The sequence below is a fragment of the Astyanax mexicanus genome, chromosome 25 (genome assembly GCF_023375975.1).
Source record: "Astyanax mexicanus isolate ESR-SI-001 chromosome 25, AstMex3_surface, whole genome shotgun sequence".
Lineage (NCBI taxonomy): Eukaryota > Metazoa > Chordata > Actinopteri > Characiformes > Acestrorhamphidae > Astyanax > Astyanax mexicanus.
Genome location: NC_064432.1, coordinates 8,128,717 through 8,144,085, shown reverse-complemented (window position 1 = coordinate 8,144,085; position 15,369 = coordinate 8,128,717). Strand labels below are relative to the sequence as shown.

At 40.5% G+C, this 15,369-nt stretch overlaps 1 protein-coding gene across 2 annotated transcripts in view; it reads left to right on the top strand.

The window, feature by feature from the left end:
• Nucleotides 1-15,369, top strand: part of glrba (glycine receptor, beta a) — a 54,073-nt gene that overhangs the window by 15,480 nt on the left and 23,224 nt on the right. For both annotated transcript variants that reach the window (XM_022681768.2, XM_022681767.2), the window contains exons 4-7: nt 2,066-2,133; nt 3,830-4,056; nt 5,648-5,730; nt 9,290-9,430. In XM_022681768.2, coding sequence (XP_022537489.1) covers nt 2,066-2,133; nt 3,830-4,056; nt 5,648-5,730; nt 9,290-9,430 — 519 coding nt within the window. The remainder of the gene's footprint in view (nt 1-2,065; nt 2,134-3,829; nt 4,057-5,647; nt 5,731-9,289; nt 9,431-15,369) is intronic.

Below are 15,369 nucleotides of genomic sequence, written 5' to 3'. Positions count from 1 at the left end.
ATTTGTTGCTATGGAATTTGTTTTGGTTGATAAGTTGTGAGTAGGTGGTTGCTAGAGGGTATTTATATTTATATGGTATTCGTGTTGGTTTCTAAGGTGTGGCTATGGTATTGGTGTTGGCTGATATGGTGTTGCTATGGGGTTGCTAAGGTATTTCTGAGGTATTTTTGTTGGTTGCTAAGGGGCTGCTATGGTATTAGTGTTGGTTGATAAGTTGTTACTGGGGGTGTTGTTATGGTGTTGTTTTTGGTTCCTAAGGTGTTGCTAAAAGGTTGCTAATTTGTTGCTATGGTATATGTATTGGGTGATAAGTTGTGGGTAGGTGGTTGCTAGAGGGTATTTATATTTATATGGTATTTGTGTTGGTGTTGCTAGAGGGGTTGCTAAGGTATTTCTGATGTATTTTTGTTGGTTGCCAAGGTGTTGCTAAAAGGTTGCTAAGTTGTTGCTATGTTTTTGATATTGGTTGCTTATGTGTTCCAATGTGGTTGCAAAGGTGTTGCAAAGTGGTTTATAAGGCATTTCTGTGGCATTGGTTTTGTTTGGTAAGATGTTGCTAGCTGGTTAAGTGGTTGCTAATATCCGGCTGTGGAATGTTTTTTTGTTGCTAAAGGGTTGCAAAGGTGTTGTTATGGTATTGGTATTGGTTGATAAGGTGTGAGTAGGTGATTGAAATGTGTTTCTATGGTATTGTGTTGCTAATATGTTGCTATGGTTTTGTTATTAGCTACTAAGTTGTTCCGAGATGGTTGCCAAGGTGTTTCTGTGATATTGCTTTACTAATATGTTGCTATGTTTTTGTATGTTTTGGTTGCTTCGGTGTTCGTAGGTGGTTGCAAATACATTTATGTGGTATTGGTTTTGTTTTTATTAAGGTGTTCCTAGGTTCTTGTCAAAGTGTTTCTATGGTATTACTTTGCTAATATGTTGTTTTGATTTTGCTATTGGTTGCTTAGGTGTTCATAGGTGGTTGCAATGATGTTGCAAAGTGGTTATTAAGGCATTTCTATGGCATTGGTGTTGGTTGGTAAGTTGTTTCTAGCTGGTTACTGAATGGTTTCTAAAATATTCTTATGGAATATTTTTTTGTTGCTAAAAGGTTGCAAAGGTTTTGCTATTGTATTGGTATTGGTTGGTGAGGTGTGGGTAGATGGTTGCTAAGGTGTTTCTGTGGCATGGGTATTGGTTGCAAAGGTGTTGCTAAGTGGGTATTAAGGCAGTTATGTTGCTTTATAATTGACAATTCTAATATAAAAGTGTGTCAGGTTGTTCCTTAACCTTACAACCATGGTTATTCTGTATTTCACACAGTTGTGGGTTTTGTCCTCACGTTAGATATTCTGCCACTTGAGCAAACCCTCTATGCTCCAGGGCTTTTCTTATTTCAGGCTTTCTTAACCGGGATATGCAAAGATAAACATTTAGCTCTACTGTACAAGTGAGTGAGTTTTAATGGAAATTAAAGTACTTAATATTTTAATCGAGTAAATTCAATGCATCACATTTCCCCCCCCCCCCCCCCATTGTGTTTTCTCACCCGAGAAAACCCCAAGCCAATCCGGACTCTGTATATCTGAGAAATTCACAAGTCCGGATATAGGCGAGCTCATTAGAATGGTAATTTGATTTTAGGACAGAGCCGGGCTTGGCTCGTGTCACGCAGAATAATTGGAAGAAGCTCTAGCGAGCGAAGTGCTCGACTTCGTGTCTCTGCGGAATTAGAACGTGTCATACAGGAGCACTGAAGATCTATGGGCGTCGCCTTCACTTCACGCTCAGCCTTGTGCTACAATACGCGGAATGGGCCATATGCATCGTTTATGCATTCAGTGCGGATTGGTACAGGTTCAAGGTCTTATATTCTGCCGCTGTTGAGTTTAATGATTGTCTAAGCATAGAAGTGGGATGGCACCAGTTCAGATCCGCATGCACGCACAATTACACCTGACCTGAGAAAGCAAAGTGAACCGTATGTGCACAAATAGCCGATAGTGGTGCAGTGTTTTTCTAATGAAATTCCATTAGAAGGCAATTGTTCATGCACTGTGTGTGTTTGTGTGTTCAGGCATTCCAGTGGAGGACAAGGTGAACATCTTCATCAACAGTTTTGGGTCAATTCAGGAGACCACTATGGTAATTTATGACCTCCAGAATATATTTGTTATGTATTTATTTTAATACTGTATTATAATTTATACTTATAGACAACAACTTATGAAACTTGGTGAGTAGTTATGTCAAACTAGATTCATGGAGTACCTCGGGCTGTTGAGACCTCGGGCTGTTGAGACCTTGGACTGTTGAGACCTCGGCATTTGAGACCCTGGACTGTTGAGACCTCAGTCTGTTGAGACCTCGGACTGTTGAGACCTCTGACTGTTGAAACCTTAGACTATTGAGACCCTGGATTGTTGAAACCTCAGAATGTTCAGTCCTCGGTCTGTTGAGATCCTGGACTATTGAGAACCAGGACTATTTAGACACTGGACTGTTGAGACCACAGTTTGTTGAGACCCCAGCTTGTTGAAACTTTAGAATGTTGAGACCTTGTACTGTTGAGACCTTGTACTGTTGAGATTTCGGACTGTTGAGTCCTCAGAGTGTTGAGACCCTGGATAGTTGAGACCCTGGATAGTTGAGACCCCGGATTGTTGAGACCCCAGATTGTTGAGACCCCAGATTGTTGAGACCCCAGCTTGTTGAAACTTCAGACTGTTGAGACCATAGGCTGTTGAGACCTCGTACTGTTGAGACCATGGACTGTTGAGGCTTTGGATTGTTGAGACCCCATACTGTTGAGACCCAGGACTGTTAAGACTTCTGACTTATGAGGACCCTGACTGTTAAGACCTTGATCTGTTAAAACCTCAATCTGTTGAGACCTTGGACTGTTGAGACCCTGGACTGTTGAGACCACAGACTGTTGAGACCTTAATCTGTTCAGAACCTAGACTGTTGGGACCTTAGACTGTCGAGACCCCAGATTGTTGAAATCTCAGACTGTTGAAACCTCGGACTGTTGAAACTCAGACTGTGGAAACCTCGGACTGTTGAGACCCTATCTGATGAGACCCTGGACTGTTGAGACCTCAGACTGTTGAGCCCCCGGATTGTTAAGACCTCTGACTGTTAAGACTTCGGACTGTTAAGACCCCAGGCTGTTGAGACTCCAGACTGTTGAGACCCCAGGCTGTTGAGACCCCGGACTGTTGAGACCCCAGGCTGTTGAGACCTCAGACTGTTGAGCAAGAATGGGACAGAATTCCACCTTCAGCCATTAGTGTCCTCAGTTCCCAAATGCTTATTTAGTGTTGTACATGCGAATAATGCATAAAAGAGTAATTGATGTCAATGGCATACTTGATGGCAGTTTTGTACAATGCCAGATCAACTTTTCCTTTTGTCTTTATTACAGGCTTCACTTTGAAAGCCTTTACTTCACGGTATTAAGGTCTTGCAACCAGTGGCTCTAAATTCTGAACGGTTTTATACACTCCAGTGCACTGTTCCAACAGGACAATGCTTGCCCACATACTGCTGCCATCTCAAGAGCAGCTGCCATCTCTAGATACTAAGCCATGGCCAGCTGTGTCATTGCCCATTGCCATATCTCTGTTTGAAAATGTGTTAAGAACCTCTACAACTGATCGTTTATTGTTCCTATTCCTTATGAATAGCTTTGCAATCTGACATTTTCTTCTGGGTGCAACATTTTCTTCTGGGTGCAACATTTTCTGTAACCATGTATTTGTTTCAATACTTTGTTTGTTAGATAAAACAGATGTCTCTCTCTATGTTCTGTATGTATCTGTGTGTGATTTCTCTTTAGGACTACCGCGTAAACATCTTCCTGCGGCAGCGCTGGAACGACCCGCGACTGCGCCTGCCGACAGACTTCAAGTCGGATGCTCTGACTGTGGACCCCAAAATGTTCCAGTGCCTCTGGAAGCCTGATCTCTTTTTCGCCAACGAGAAGAATGCCAACTTCCACGACGTCACGCAGGAGAACATCCTGCTCTTCATCTTCCGCAATGGAGATGTCCTCATCAGCATGAGGTGAACACTGCAGAACAGTTCTGTTACAAGTGCTTAAAGTGTTGATGTTACCAGCTTATATGCTGGCCAATGATATGTGTTACTGCAATTTTTATTCCAATAGGATGATGAATAGGATACCAACTGGATTGCCGATATATTAATGTTTAAAAAACACTTGGTTTTTCAATCTGAGCGGTTCTTTTAAATAAAATAAACATCCATCAGGCTTTTACTAACTATCCAAACTATCCAAACCAACCTGACCCTATTATGCAAAGAAAACAAACACATTCAAGTTTTAAGAGTTCAGAAATCAGTATTTGATGGAATAACCCTGGTTTTAATCACAGTTTTTTTTTTCATGCATCTTGGCATGTTCTCCTCCTCCACCAGTCTTACACAGTTCTTTTGGAAATTGTTATGCCTTTACTCCTGGTGCAAAAATTCAAGTAGTTCAGCTTGGTTTGATGGCTTATGATCAGGTTTTCAATGTGCTGTATTCTGAAGTGTATGAATCTTTAAACCCTCTAATCTTAATCATTATGGAGGATAAGTACATTATACAGCTATAGAGCTTCCACTGCAGCCATTTGCATTCATTCATGGTGAACAATGGTGCAATTGTGATTACTGTCTCTCTGCTCTGAGTGTGTGATGGCTGTGCTGGGGTGGTCCTGCTCCGGTGGGCTGGGAGGTCTGGAAGTGGCTGTATTAAATGGGTTTAAGCACTGCGGTATTGTGCGTTCTGTGAGAAGCTTTATGGCAGACGAAAGAACGTTCTGGAGTTTTACTCGCCATGTGTGTGGAGGAGCCTTAGGCCAACCCCCCCATCCTCACACACAGACACACACACACACACACACACACACACACACACACACACTGAATCCTTCCCTCATCTGTAACTGCAGCTTCACATGCCGCCAGACCTAATGAACCTTGCAGCGTGATGGAGTGTGTGTGTCTGCAGAAATATTTCATCTTATATTTAAATACGCTCTCTGTTCTAAACTACAGCTCTGGACAAAAAAAATTAGAGCACTTAAAAAGGATGAGTTTCTTTGAATTTACCAAATTGAAAACCTCTGGAATATAATCAAGAGGAAGATGGATGATCACAAGCTGATCATCAAACCAAACTGAACTGCTCGAATTTTAGCACCAGGAGTGTAAAGAGCATAAAGTTATCCAAAAGCAGTGTGTAAGACTGGTGGAGGAGGAGAACATGATGCCAAGATGCATGAAAAAATCTGTGATTAAAAACCACCAGGGTTATTATTCCACCAAATATTGATTTCTGAACTCTTACAACTTTATGAATATGAACTTGTTTGTTTTCTTTGCATTATTTAAGGTCTGAAAGCTCTGCATCTTTTCTTTATTATTTTTATAATATTATTATTTATTTCAGCCATTTCTCATTTTCTGCAAATAAATGCTCTAAATCACAATTCTTTATTTGGAATTTCGGAGAGATGTTGTCTGTAGTTTAAAGAATAAAACGACGATGTTCATTTTACTCAAACATAAACCTATAAATAGCAAAATCAGAGAAACTGATTCAGAAACTGAAGTGCTCTCTTAATTTTTTTTTATTCTGTGATTACAGGTTGTCTGTCACTCTGTCGTGTCCTCTGGATCTCACTCTTTTTCCTATGGACACACAACTGTGCAAGATGCAACTGGAAAGCTGTAAGAATACACACTCAAACACACACACACGCATACACTCACTCATATGTAACACTTGATATTTCTGTGGTGTCTGTAAGACATTGGTATGAGAGTAGTAGTCACTTATGATTCGTGAATGGTGTCATTGGTGTGACAGTACTAAAAGTCAGTGATACAGTACTTAATTGTAGTGTAATAGTAATTTCTGTGATAGTAATAAAAGTAAATGATTCACTCCTTTGTGCATTAGTACAATAGTCATCGGTGTGACAGTAATAAAAGTCAGTGGTCTAGTCATTGATTCATCAGTGTAAGAGTCATTGGTATCACAGCGTTAAAAGTCAGTAGTAAAGTTCTTACTTTATCAGTATAATTGGTAATGGTCACCACTGTGCCGGTAAAAGTCATTGGTGTGACTGTTAAAATCAATAATATAGTTCTTGGTGTATCAGTATGATAGATAATAGTAACCACTGTGCCAGTGGAAGTCATTGGAGTGACAGTAATAAAAGTCAGTAGTACAGTCATTGATGTAACAATGATAAAGTCAGTAATGTAGTTCTTGGTGTATCAGTACAATAGTCATCTGTGTGACGGTGATAAAAGTCAGTGGTCTAGTCATTGATGCATCAGTGTAATAGTCACTGGTATAACAGTGTTAAAAGTCAGTAGTAAAGTTCTTACTTTATCAGTATAATTGGTAATAGTCACCAATGTTCCAGTAAGAGTAATTGGTGTGACTGTTAAAATCAATAATATAGTTCTTGGTAGGAGAGGTCAGTAGGAGGGTCATTGGTGTAACTGTGTTAAACATCAGTTGTAAAGTTCTTGGTGTATCGGTAGGAGAATAATTGGTGTGACAGTGTTAAAAGTCAGTAGTATAGTTCTTGGTATTAGATAATAGTCACTGCTGTGCCAGTGGATGTCATTGGAGTGACATTAAAAAATAGTAGTATACTTCTTGGTGAATCAGTAGGAGAGTCATTGTTGTGACATTAATAAAAGTCAGTAGTACAGTCATTGATGTAACAATGTTAAAGTCAGTAATGTAGTTCTTGGTGAATCAGTATAATAGTCATAGATCAATATGATAATAGTCACTCCTGTGACAGTAATAATTATTGGTGTGACAGTAATACAAGTCACTAATAGTTAGTAGTTTTGCTGTATCAGTGTAATATATACTAGTCACTGCTATGACAGTAAAAGTCATTGGTGTGACAGTAATAAAGTCAGTAGTATAGTTTTTGGAGTACCAGTGTAAGAGTCATTGCTGTGAGTGTTAAAATTCAGTAACATATTTTTGGATGTATCAGTGTAATAGTCATTGGCATAACAGTTTTAAAAGTCAGTAGTGCAGTTCTTGCTTTATCAGTATAATTGGTAATAGTCACCACGGTGCCAGTAATAGTCATTGGTGTGACAGTGTTAAAACTCAATGGTATAGTCATTGGTGTATCAGTGTAAGAGTCATTGGTGTGACAGTGTTAAAAGTCAGTAGTATAATTCTTGGTGTACCAGTATGATAGATAACATTCACTGATGTGCCAGTAGTAGTCATTTGTGTGACAGTGTTAAAACTCAGTGGTCTGGTCATTGGTGTATCAGTGTAAGAGTCATCGGTGTGACAGTGTTAAATATCAGTATTATAGTTATTGGTTTATCAGTGTATTAGAGGATAGTCACTGCTGTGCCAGTAATAGTTATTGGTGTGACAGTAATCAAAGTCAGTAGTTTAGTCTTTGGTGTATCATTGTAAGAGTCATTGGTGTGACAGTGTTAAAAGTCAGTACTGTAGTTTTTGGTGTATCATTGTAAGGTTCATTGGTGTGACAGTGTTAAAAGTCAGTGCTGTAGTTTTTGGTGTATCATTGTAAGAATCATTGGTGTGACAGTGTTAAAAGTCAGTACTGTAGTTTTTGGTGTATCATTGTAAGGTTCATTGGTGTGACAGTGTTAAAAGTCAGTACTGTAGTTTTTGGTGTATCATCGTAAGAGTCATTGGTGTGACAGTGTTAAAAGTCAGTACTGTAGTTTTTGGTGTATCATTGTAAGAGTCATTGGTGTGACAGTGTAAAAGTCAATGGTATAGTCATTGGTATGTCAGTATGAGAGTCATTGGTGTGACAGTGTAAAAGTCAATGGTATAGTCATTGGTATGTCAGTATGAGAGTCATTGTTGTGTCAGTGTAAAAGTCAATGGTATAGTCATTGGTATGTCAGTATGAGAGTCATTGGTGTGAAAGTGTTAAAAGTCAGTACTGTAGTTTTTGGTGTATCATTGTAAGAGTCATTGGAGTAACAGTGTTAAAAGTCAATGGTATAGTCATTGGTATGTCAGTATGAGAGTCATTGGTGTGATTGAAAAAAAAGTCAGTAGAATAGTTTTTGGTGTATCATCGTAAGAGTCATTGGTGTATCAGTGTTAAAAGTCAATGGTATAGTCATTGGTATGTCAGTATGAGAGTCATTGGTGTGACAGTGTTAAAAGTCAGTACTGTAGTTTTTGGTGTATCATTGTAAGGTTCATTGGTGTGACAGTGTTAAAAGTCAGTACTGTAGTTTTTGGTGTATCATCGTAAGAGTCATTGGTGTATCAGTGTTAAAAGTCAATGGTATAGTCATTGGTATGTCAGTATGAGAGTCATTGGTGTGACAGTGTTAAAAGTCAGTACTGTAGTTTTTGGTGTATCATTGTAAGAGTCTTTGGTGTGACAGTGTAAAAGTCAATGGTATAGTCATTGGTATGTCAGTATGAGAGTCATTGGTGTGACAGTGTAAAAGTCAATGGTATAGTCATAGGTATGTCAGTATGAGAGTCATTGGTGTGACAGTGTAAAAGTCAATGGTATAGTCATTGGTATGTCAGTATGAGAGTCATTGGTGTGAAAGTGTTAAAAGTCAGTACTGTAGTTTTTGGTGTATCATTGTAAGAGTCATTGGAGTAACAGTGTTAAAAGTCAATGGTATAGTCATTGGTATGTCAGTATGAGAGTCATTGGTGTGACAGTGTTAAAAGTCAGTACTGTAGTTTTTGGTGTATCATTGTAAAAGTCATTGGTGTAACAGTGTTAAAAGTCAATGGTATAGTCATTGGTATGTCAGTATGAGGGTCATTGGTGTGACAGTGTTAAAAGTCAGTACTGTCAGTACATTTTTTGGTGTATTATTGTAAGAGTCATTGGTGTAACAGTGTTATAAGTCAATGGTATAGTCATTGGTATGTCAGTATGATATCTTGGTGTTCCAATAAGATAGATAATAGTCATGACTGTTGTTTATAGATTTGATTTAAAAGTGTAAGTGTCATTGGTGCGTTTGTGTTGGTTTAAAAATATTTTGACTTACTTGATAAGTAGGTGGGTTCAAATGTGTCATGTTCTATTGATATCAAACTCAAATGTCCTCCCTGTATATTAAAAACTGAACTGTTGGACGTTATGTCAGTAATAATAGTCTCTGCTGTATCAGTACTTGGGTCAGAGCTTTCACACATCAGCATTGCAGCAGTCAGCAATCAGTGTAAGAGTGAAAAAAGAGCTAAAGTGTTTGTGTGTGTGTGTGTTTGTGTCTGCAGTCGGCTACACCACCAAGGACCTGGTGTTTATGTGGCAGTCTGGGGACCCGGTTCAGATGGATGAAATTGCACTGCCACAGTTTGACGTCAAACAGGAGGACATTAAGTACGGCAACTGCACCAAATTCTACCCTGGAACAGGTACTCCAGTACACGTGTCAGACACACACACACACACTTTTTAATTCATTGTTTTCAGGGCTCTATCAATAAGGTACAAGCGTGCACACACTCCCACCCTCCCACCAGCACTTCAGCAAAACGCTGACCTCCCGTTTCTAAGAGCTCCCAATTTGCGCCTGAGCGGATCAATGCTTCTGAGAAGCAAAGCTCTTCACAACTTCCTCACAGTGCCCCGCTCACAGTGCCCTGTCTGACTCTACCTTTTTTTTTTTCATTAGAAAAAAATGAGGACAACCCATTAAAACCTTTGTCTTTTTCAACATATTAAATCATATAGACATTTGAAGGACCAATAAGCATGATATTTTCTGCAGGAACTCATCAACTCATCATATGTGCAGGTTTTAGCCTCTGACCCCAGTCCCATTTCCACCCACGGGTTGGCAGGTATAGAATACACTAGCAGAAGCAGTATAATTAAGCAATAGAACATAAGAGGGAGTGTGTTATCATGAATAACATCACGGCTGTGATTTGGTTGTAGGCACGAGCCGAAGGCACAGCCGTGATGTTATTCGTGATAACACAACCTCGAGTGTTCTAAGGCTTTTATACAACTTTTTTTTTTTTTTTACAAAATGAATATAGAAAATAAATCTAAGAAATTAAGACTGAATATGCTTTAATATGGACTGTGCCTTCCGCCAAAAAGTAGTTCCACAACAACTGTAACTAAACTGAAAGTTAACTACAAAATGGTGTATGGTTTATACAGACTAACACCACAAACGTTAGCTTGGAAGCAAAATTGGGAATAAGCGAAGATGGTAACGTTAGAACCTTGAAATGACGCTAATACTCTCCTCTCCTGCTCTGTTGAGTCGTCTTCAGGTGAACACTGCGCGTTTTTTGAGCATTTCTGCCTGTTTTGCTGGGTGGTGTTGGTTTTAGCTAGCCGGCTGGACTGTGGTTAGGTTAGCGTAGCTTGCTTTAGCTCAGCATTAACTTAGCTTAGCCTAGCCTGGCTGGTTAAGTTAGCGTTCTGGCTGTCAGACGGCATTAGCCGAGCGATTTTCTTTCCCTTTTTTCAACAAAAAACGAGCCAGGTCTGCGGGCGAGCGTGCCGTGGCTGAGCGCTAGCCTGTGCTAAGCTAATGCTGCCGCTGGATGGTAATGGTTCAAAATTGTCCTGTGTGTATACGCCGTTACTCGGCAACGCTTCGGCGGAGTGATACAATGTTTAGTGTGAGAAGGCCGTGATGTTATCAGAAATATCAGCACGGCTAGAACACTTCTCAACCAATCAGATTGTGAGGTTGGAACTAACTGTTGTATAAAAGTAAATACATAAAGAAATAAATAAAGAATCCAGAAGACAGATACCAAGCTGGCTAGTTTTCTCCTCCTCAGCAAGTAAGCACTCATCTTCAGCTAAGGTTCTAGGCTATTTAACACTACATATAGTACACGCGTTAAGTACAGGAATTTTAATTCAGCTCAACATTTAACTGTCGTGCTACAACATGCTAATAGGAACTAATATCAATCACAACAGAAGAGCAAAAAATGGCGCTCATAGAACGTCTCTCAGCCAATCACATTGCAGGTACTTACTGTGAATACTGTAGTATAATGTGATTTAATAATCATAAAAGAAGTAGTAAGGAAGAAATTAGACATATTTACCTGCATTTATTACTACTTAAAACGTGTAAAATTAGAACTCTCTACCTCCATCTACTTCACTTTACCTGACTCTACCTCCATCTACTTCACTACTCTCTACCTCCATCTACTTCACGTTACCTGACTCTACCTCCATCTACTTTACTACTCTCTACCTCCATCTACTTCACTTTACCTGACTCTACCTCCATCTACTTCACTACTCTCTACCTCCATCTACTTCACGTTACCTGACTCTATCTCCCTCTACTTTACTACTCTCTACCTCCATCTACTTTACTACTCTCAACCTCCATCTACTTCACTACTCTCTACCTCCATCTACTTCACTACTCTCAACCTCCATCTACTTCACTTTACCTGACTCTACCTCCATCTACTTCACTACTCTCTACCTCCATCTACTTCACGTTACCTGACTCTATCTCCCTCTACTTTACTACTCTCTACCTCCATCTACTTTACTACTCTCAACCTCCATCTACTTCACTACTCTCTACCTCCATCTACTTCACTACTCTCAACCTCCATCTACTTCACTTTACCTGACTCTATCTCCCTCTACTTTACTACTCTCTACCTCCATCTACTTTACTACTCTCAACCTCCATCTACTTCACGTTACCTGACTCTATCTCCCTCTACTTTACTACTCTCTACCTCCATCTACTTTACTACTCTCAACCTCCATCTACTTCACGTTACCTGACTCTATCTCCCTCTACTTTACTACTCTCTACCTCCATCTACTTTACTACTCTCAACCTCCATCTACTTCACGTTACCTGACTCTATCTCCCTCTACTTCACTACTCTCTACCTCCATCTACTTTACTACTCTCTACCTCCATCTACTTCACTACTCTCAACCTCCATCTACTTCACTACTCTCTACCTCCATCTACTTCACTACTCTCAACCTCCATCTACTTCACTTTACCTGACTCTACCTCCATCGACTTTACTACTCTCTACCTCCATCTACTTCACTTTACCTGACTTTACCTCCATCTACTTCACTTTGCCTGACTTTACCTCCATCTACTTCACTACTCTCTACCTCCATCTACTTCACTTTACCTGACTTTACCCTCCTCTACTTCAGTACTCTCAACCTCCATCTACTTCACTACTCTCTACCTCCATCTACTTCACGTTACCTGACTCTATCTGCCTCTACTTTACTACTCTCTACCTCCATCTACTTCACTACTCTCTACCTCCATCTACTTCACTACTCTCAACCTCCATCTACTTCACTTTACCTGACTCTAGCTTCATCTACTTTACTACTCTCTACCTCCATCTACTTCACTTTACCTGACTTTACCTCCATCTACTTCACTTTACTTGACTTTACCTCCATCTACTTCACTACTCTCAACCTCCATCTACTTCAGTACTCTCTACCTCCATCTACTTCACTACTCTCAACCTCCATCTACTTCAGTACTCTCTACCTCCATCTACTTCACTACTCTCTACCTCCATCTACTTCACTACTCTCTACCTCCATCTACTTCACGTTACCTGACTCTATCTCTCTCTACTTTACTACTCTCTACCTCCATCTACTTCACTACTCTCTACCTCCATCTACTTCACTACTCTCAACCTCCATCTACTTCACTTTACCTGACTCTACCTCCATCTACTTCACTACTCTCTACCTCCATCTACTTCACTACTCTCAACCTCCATCTACTTCACTTTACCTAACTCTACCTCCATCTACTTTACTACTCTCTACCTCCATCTACTTCACTTTACCTGACTTTACCTCCATCTACTTCACTTTACCTGACTTTACCTCCATCTACTTCACTACTCTCTACCTCCATCTACTTCACTTTACCTGACTTTACCCTCCTCTACTTCAGTACTCTCTACCTCCATCTACTTCACTACTCTCAACCTCCATCTACTTCACTACTCTCTACCTCCATCTACTTCACTACTCTCTACCTCCATCTACTTCACGTTACCTGACTCTATCTCCCTCTACTTCACTACTCTCAACCTCCATCTACTTCACTACTCTCTACCTCCATCTACTTCACTACTCTCAACCTCCATCTACTTCACTTTACCTGACTCTACCTCCATCTACTTTACTACTCTCTACCTCCATCTACTTCACTTTACCTGACTTTACCTCCATCTACTTCACTTTACCTGACTTTACCTCCATCTACTTCACTACTCTCTACCTCCATCTACTTCACTTTACCTGACTTTACCTTCCTCTACTTCAGTACTCTCTACCTCCATCTACTTCACTACTCTCTACCTCCATCTACTTCACTACTCTCTACCTCCATCTACTTCACTACTCTCTACCTCCATCTACTTCACGTTACCTGACTCTACCTCCATCTACTTCACTACTCTCTACCTCCATCTACTTCACTACTCTCAACCTCCATCTACTTCACTACTCTCTACCTCCATCTACTTCACTACTCTCAACCTCCATCTACTTCACTTTACCTGACTCTACCTCCATCTACTTTACTACTCTCTACCTCCATCTACTTCACTTTACCTGACTTTACCTCCATCTACTTCACTTTCCCTGACTTTACCTCCATCTACTTCACTACTCTCTACCTCCATCTACTTCACTTTACCTGACTTTACCTTCCTCTACTTCAGTACTCTCTACCTCCATCTACTTCACTACTCTCTACCTCCATCTACTTCACGTTACCTGACTCTATCTCCCTCTACTTTACTACTCTCTACCTCCATCTACTTCACTACTCTCAACCTCCATCTACTTCACTACTCTCTACCTCCATCTACTTCACTACTCTCTACCTCCATCTACTTCACTTTACCTGACTTTACCTCCATCTACTTCACTACTCTCTACCTCCATGTACTTCACTTTACCTGACTCTACCTCCATTTACTTCACTACTCTCTACCTCCATCTACTTCACTTTACCTGACTTTACCTCCATCTACTTCACTACTCTCTACCTTCATCTACTTCACTTTACTTGACTCTACCTCCCTTTACTTCACTACTCTCTACCTCCATCTACTTCTCTACTCTCTACCTCCATCTACTTCACTACTCTCTACCTTCATCTACTTCACTTTACCTGACTCTACCTCCATCTACTTCACTTTACCTGACTCTACCTCCATCTACTTCACTTTACCTGACTCTACCTCCATCTACTTTACTACTCTCTACCTCCATCTACTTCACTTTACCGGACTCTACCTCCATCTACATCACTTTACCTGACTCTACCTCCCTCTACTTCACTTTACCTGACTCTACCTCCCGCTACTTCACTTAACCTGACTCTACCTTCATCTACTTCAGTACTCTCTACCTCCATCTACTTCACTTTACCTGACTCTACTTCACTACTCTCTACCTCCATCTACTTAACTTTACCTGACTCTACCTCCCTCTACTTCACTACTCTCTACCTCCATCTACTTCACTTTACCTGACTCTACCTCCCTCTACTTCACTACTCTCTACCTCCATCTACTTCACTTTACCTGACTCTACCTCCATCTACTTCACTACTCTCACCCTCCATCTACTTCACTTTACCTGACTCTACCTCCATTTACTTCACTACTCTCTACCTCCATCTACTTCACTTTACCTGACTCTACCTCCCGCTACTTCACTTTACCTGACTCTACCTCCCTCTACCCTGCTCTACCTCACTTTACTTTACCTCACTCAACCCATTGTACCTTCACTCTGCTTCACTCTGCCTAACTATAATTTGTTCTGCCTCACTACTCTCTACCTCACTCTACCCCATTTTACCTCACTCTACTTCGCTATGCCTCATTCTACCTCACTCTCCTTCTACCTTACACTACCCCACTCTTCCTTACTCTTCCCCATTCTACCTCACCCTACTTCGCTCCACCTCACTCTACCCCATTCTACCTCAAGCTACCTCGCTCTACTTCACTTTACCCCATTAGATCTCACTCTACCTTACTCTACTTCACTCTAATTTGCTCTACCTCACTATACCTCACTCTACTCACTCTACCTCATTCTACCTTACTCTACTTTGCTCTGCCTCACTCTACTTCACTCTACATGGCTCTGCCTCACTCTACCCCATTCTACCTCACTCTACCCCATTCTAATTCGTGCTACCTCACTCAACTTCGCTCTGCCTCACTCTGCCTCATGCTACTTCACTCTATTTTGCTCGACCTTGATTTGCCTTGCTTTCGTTATTCATCTGTTTAAAGAACATTGCTCCAGAAGTCCTGCT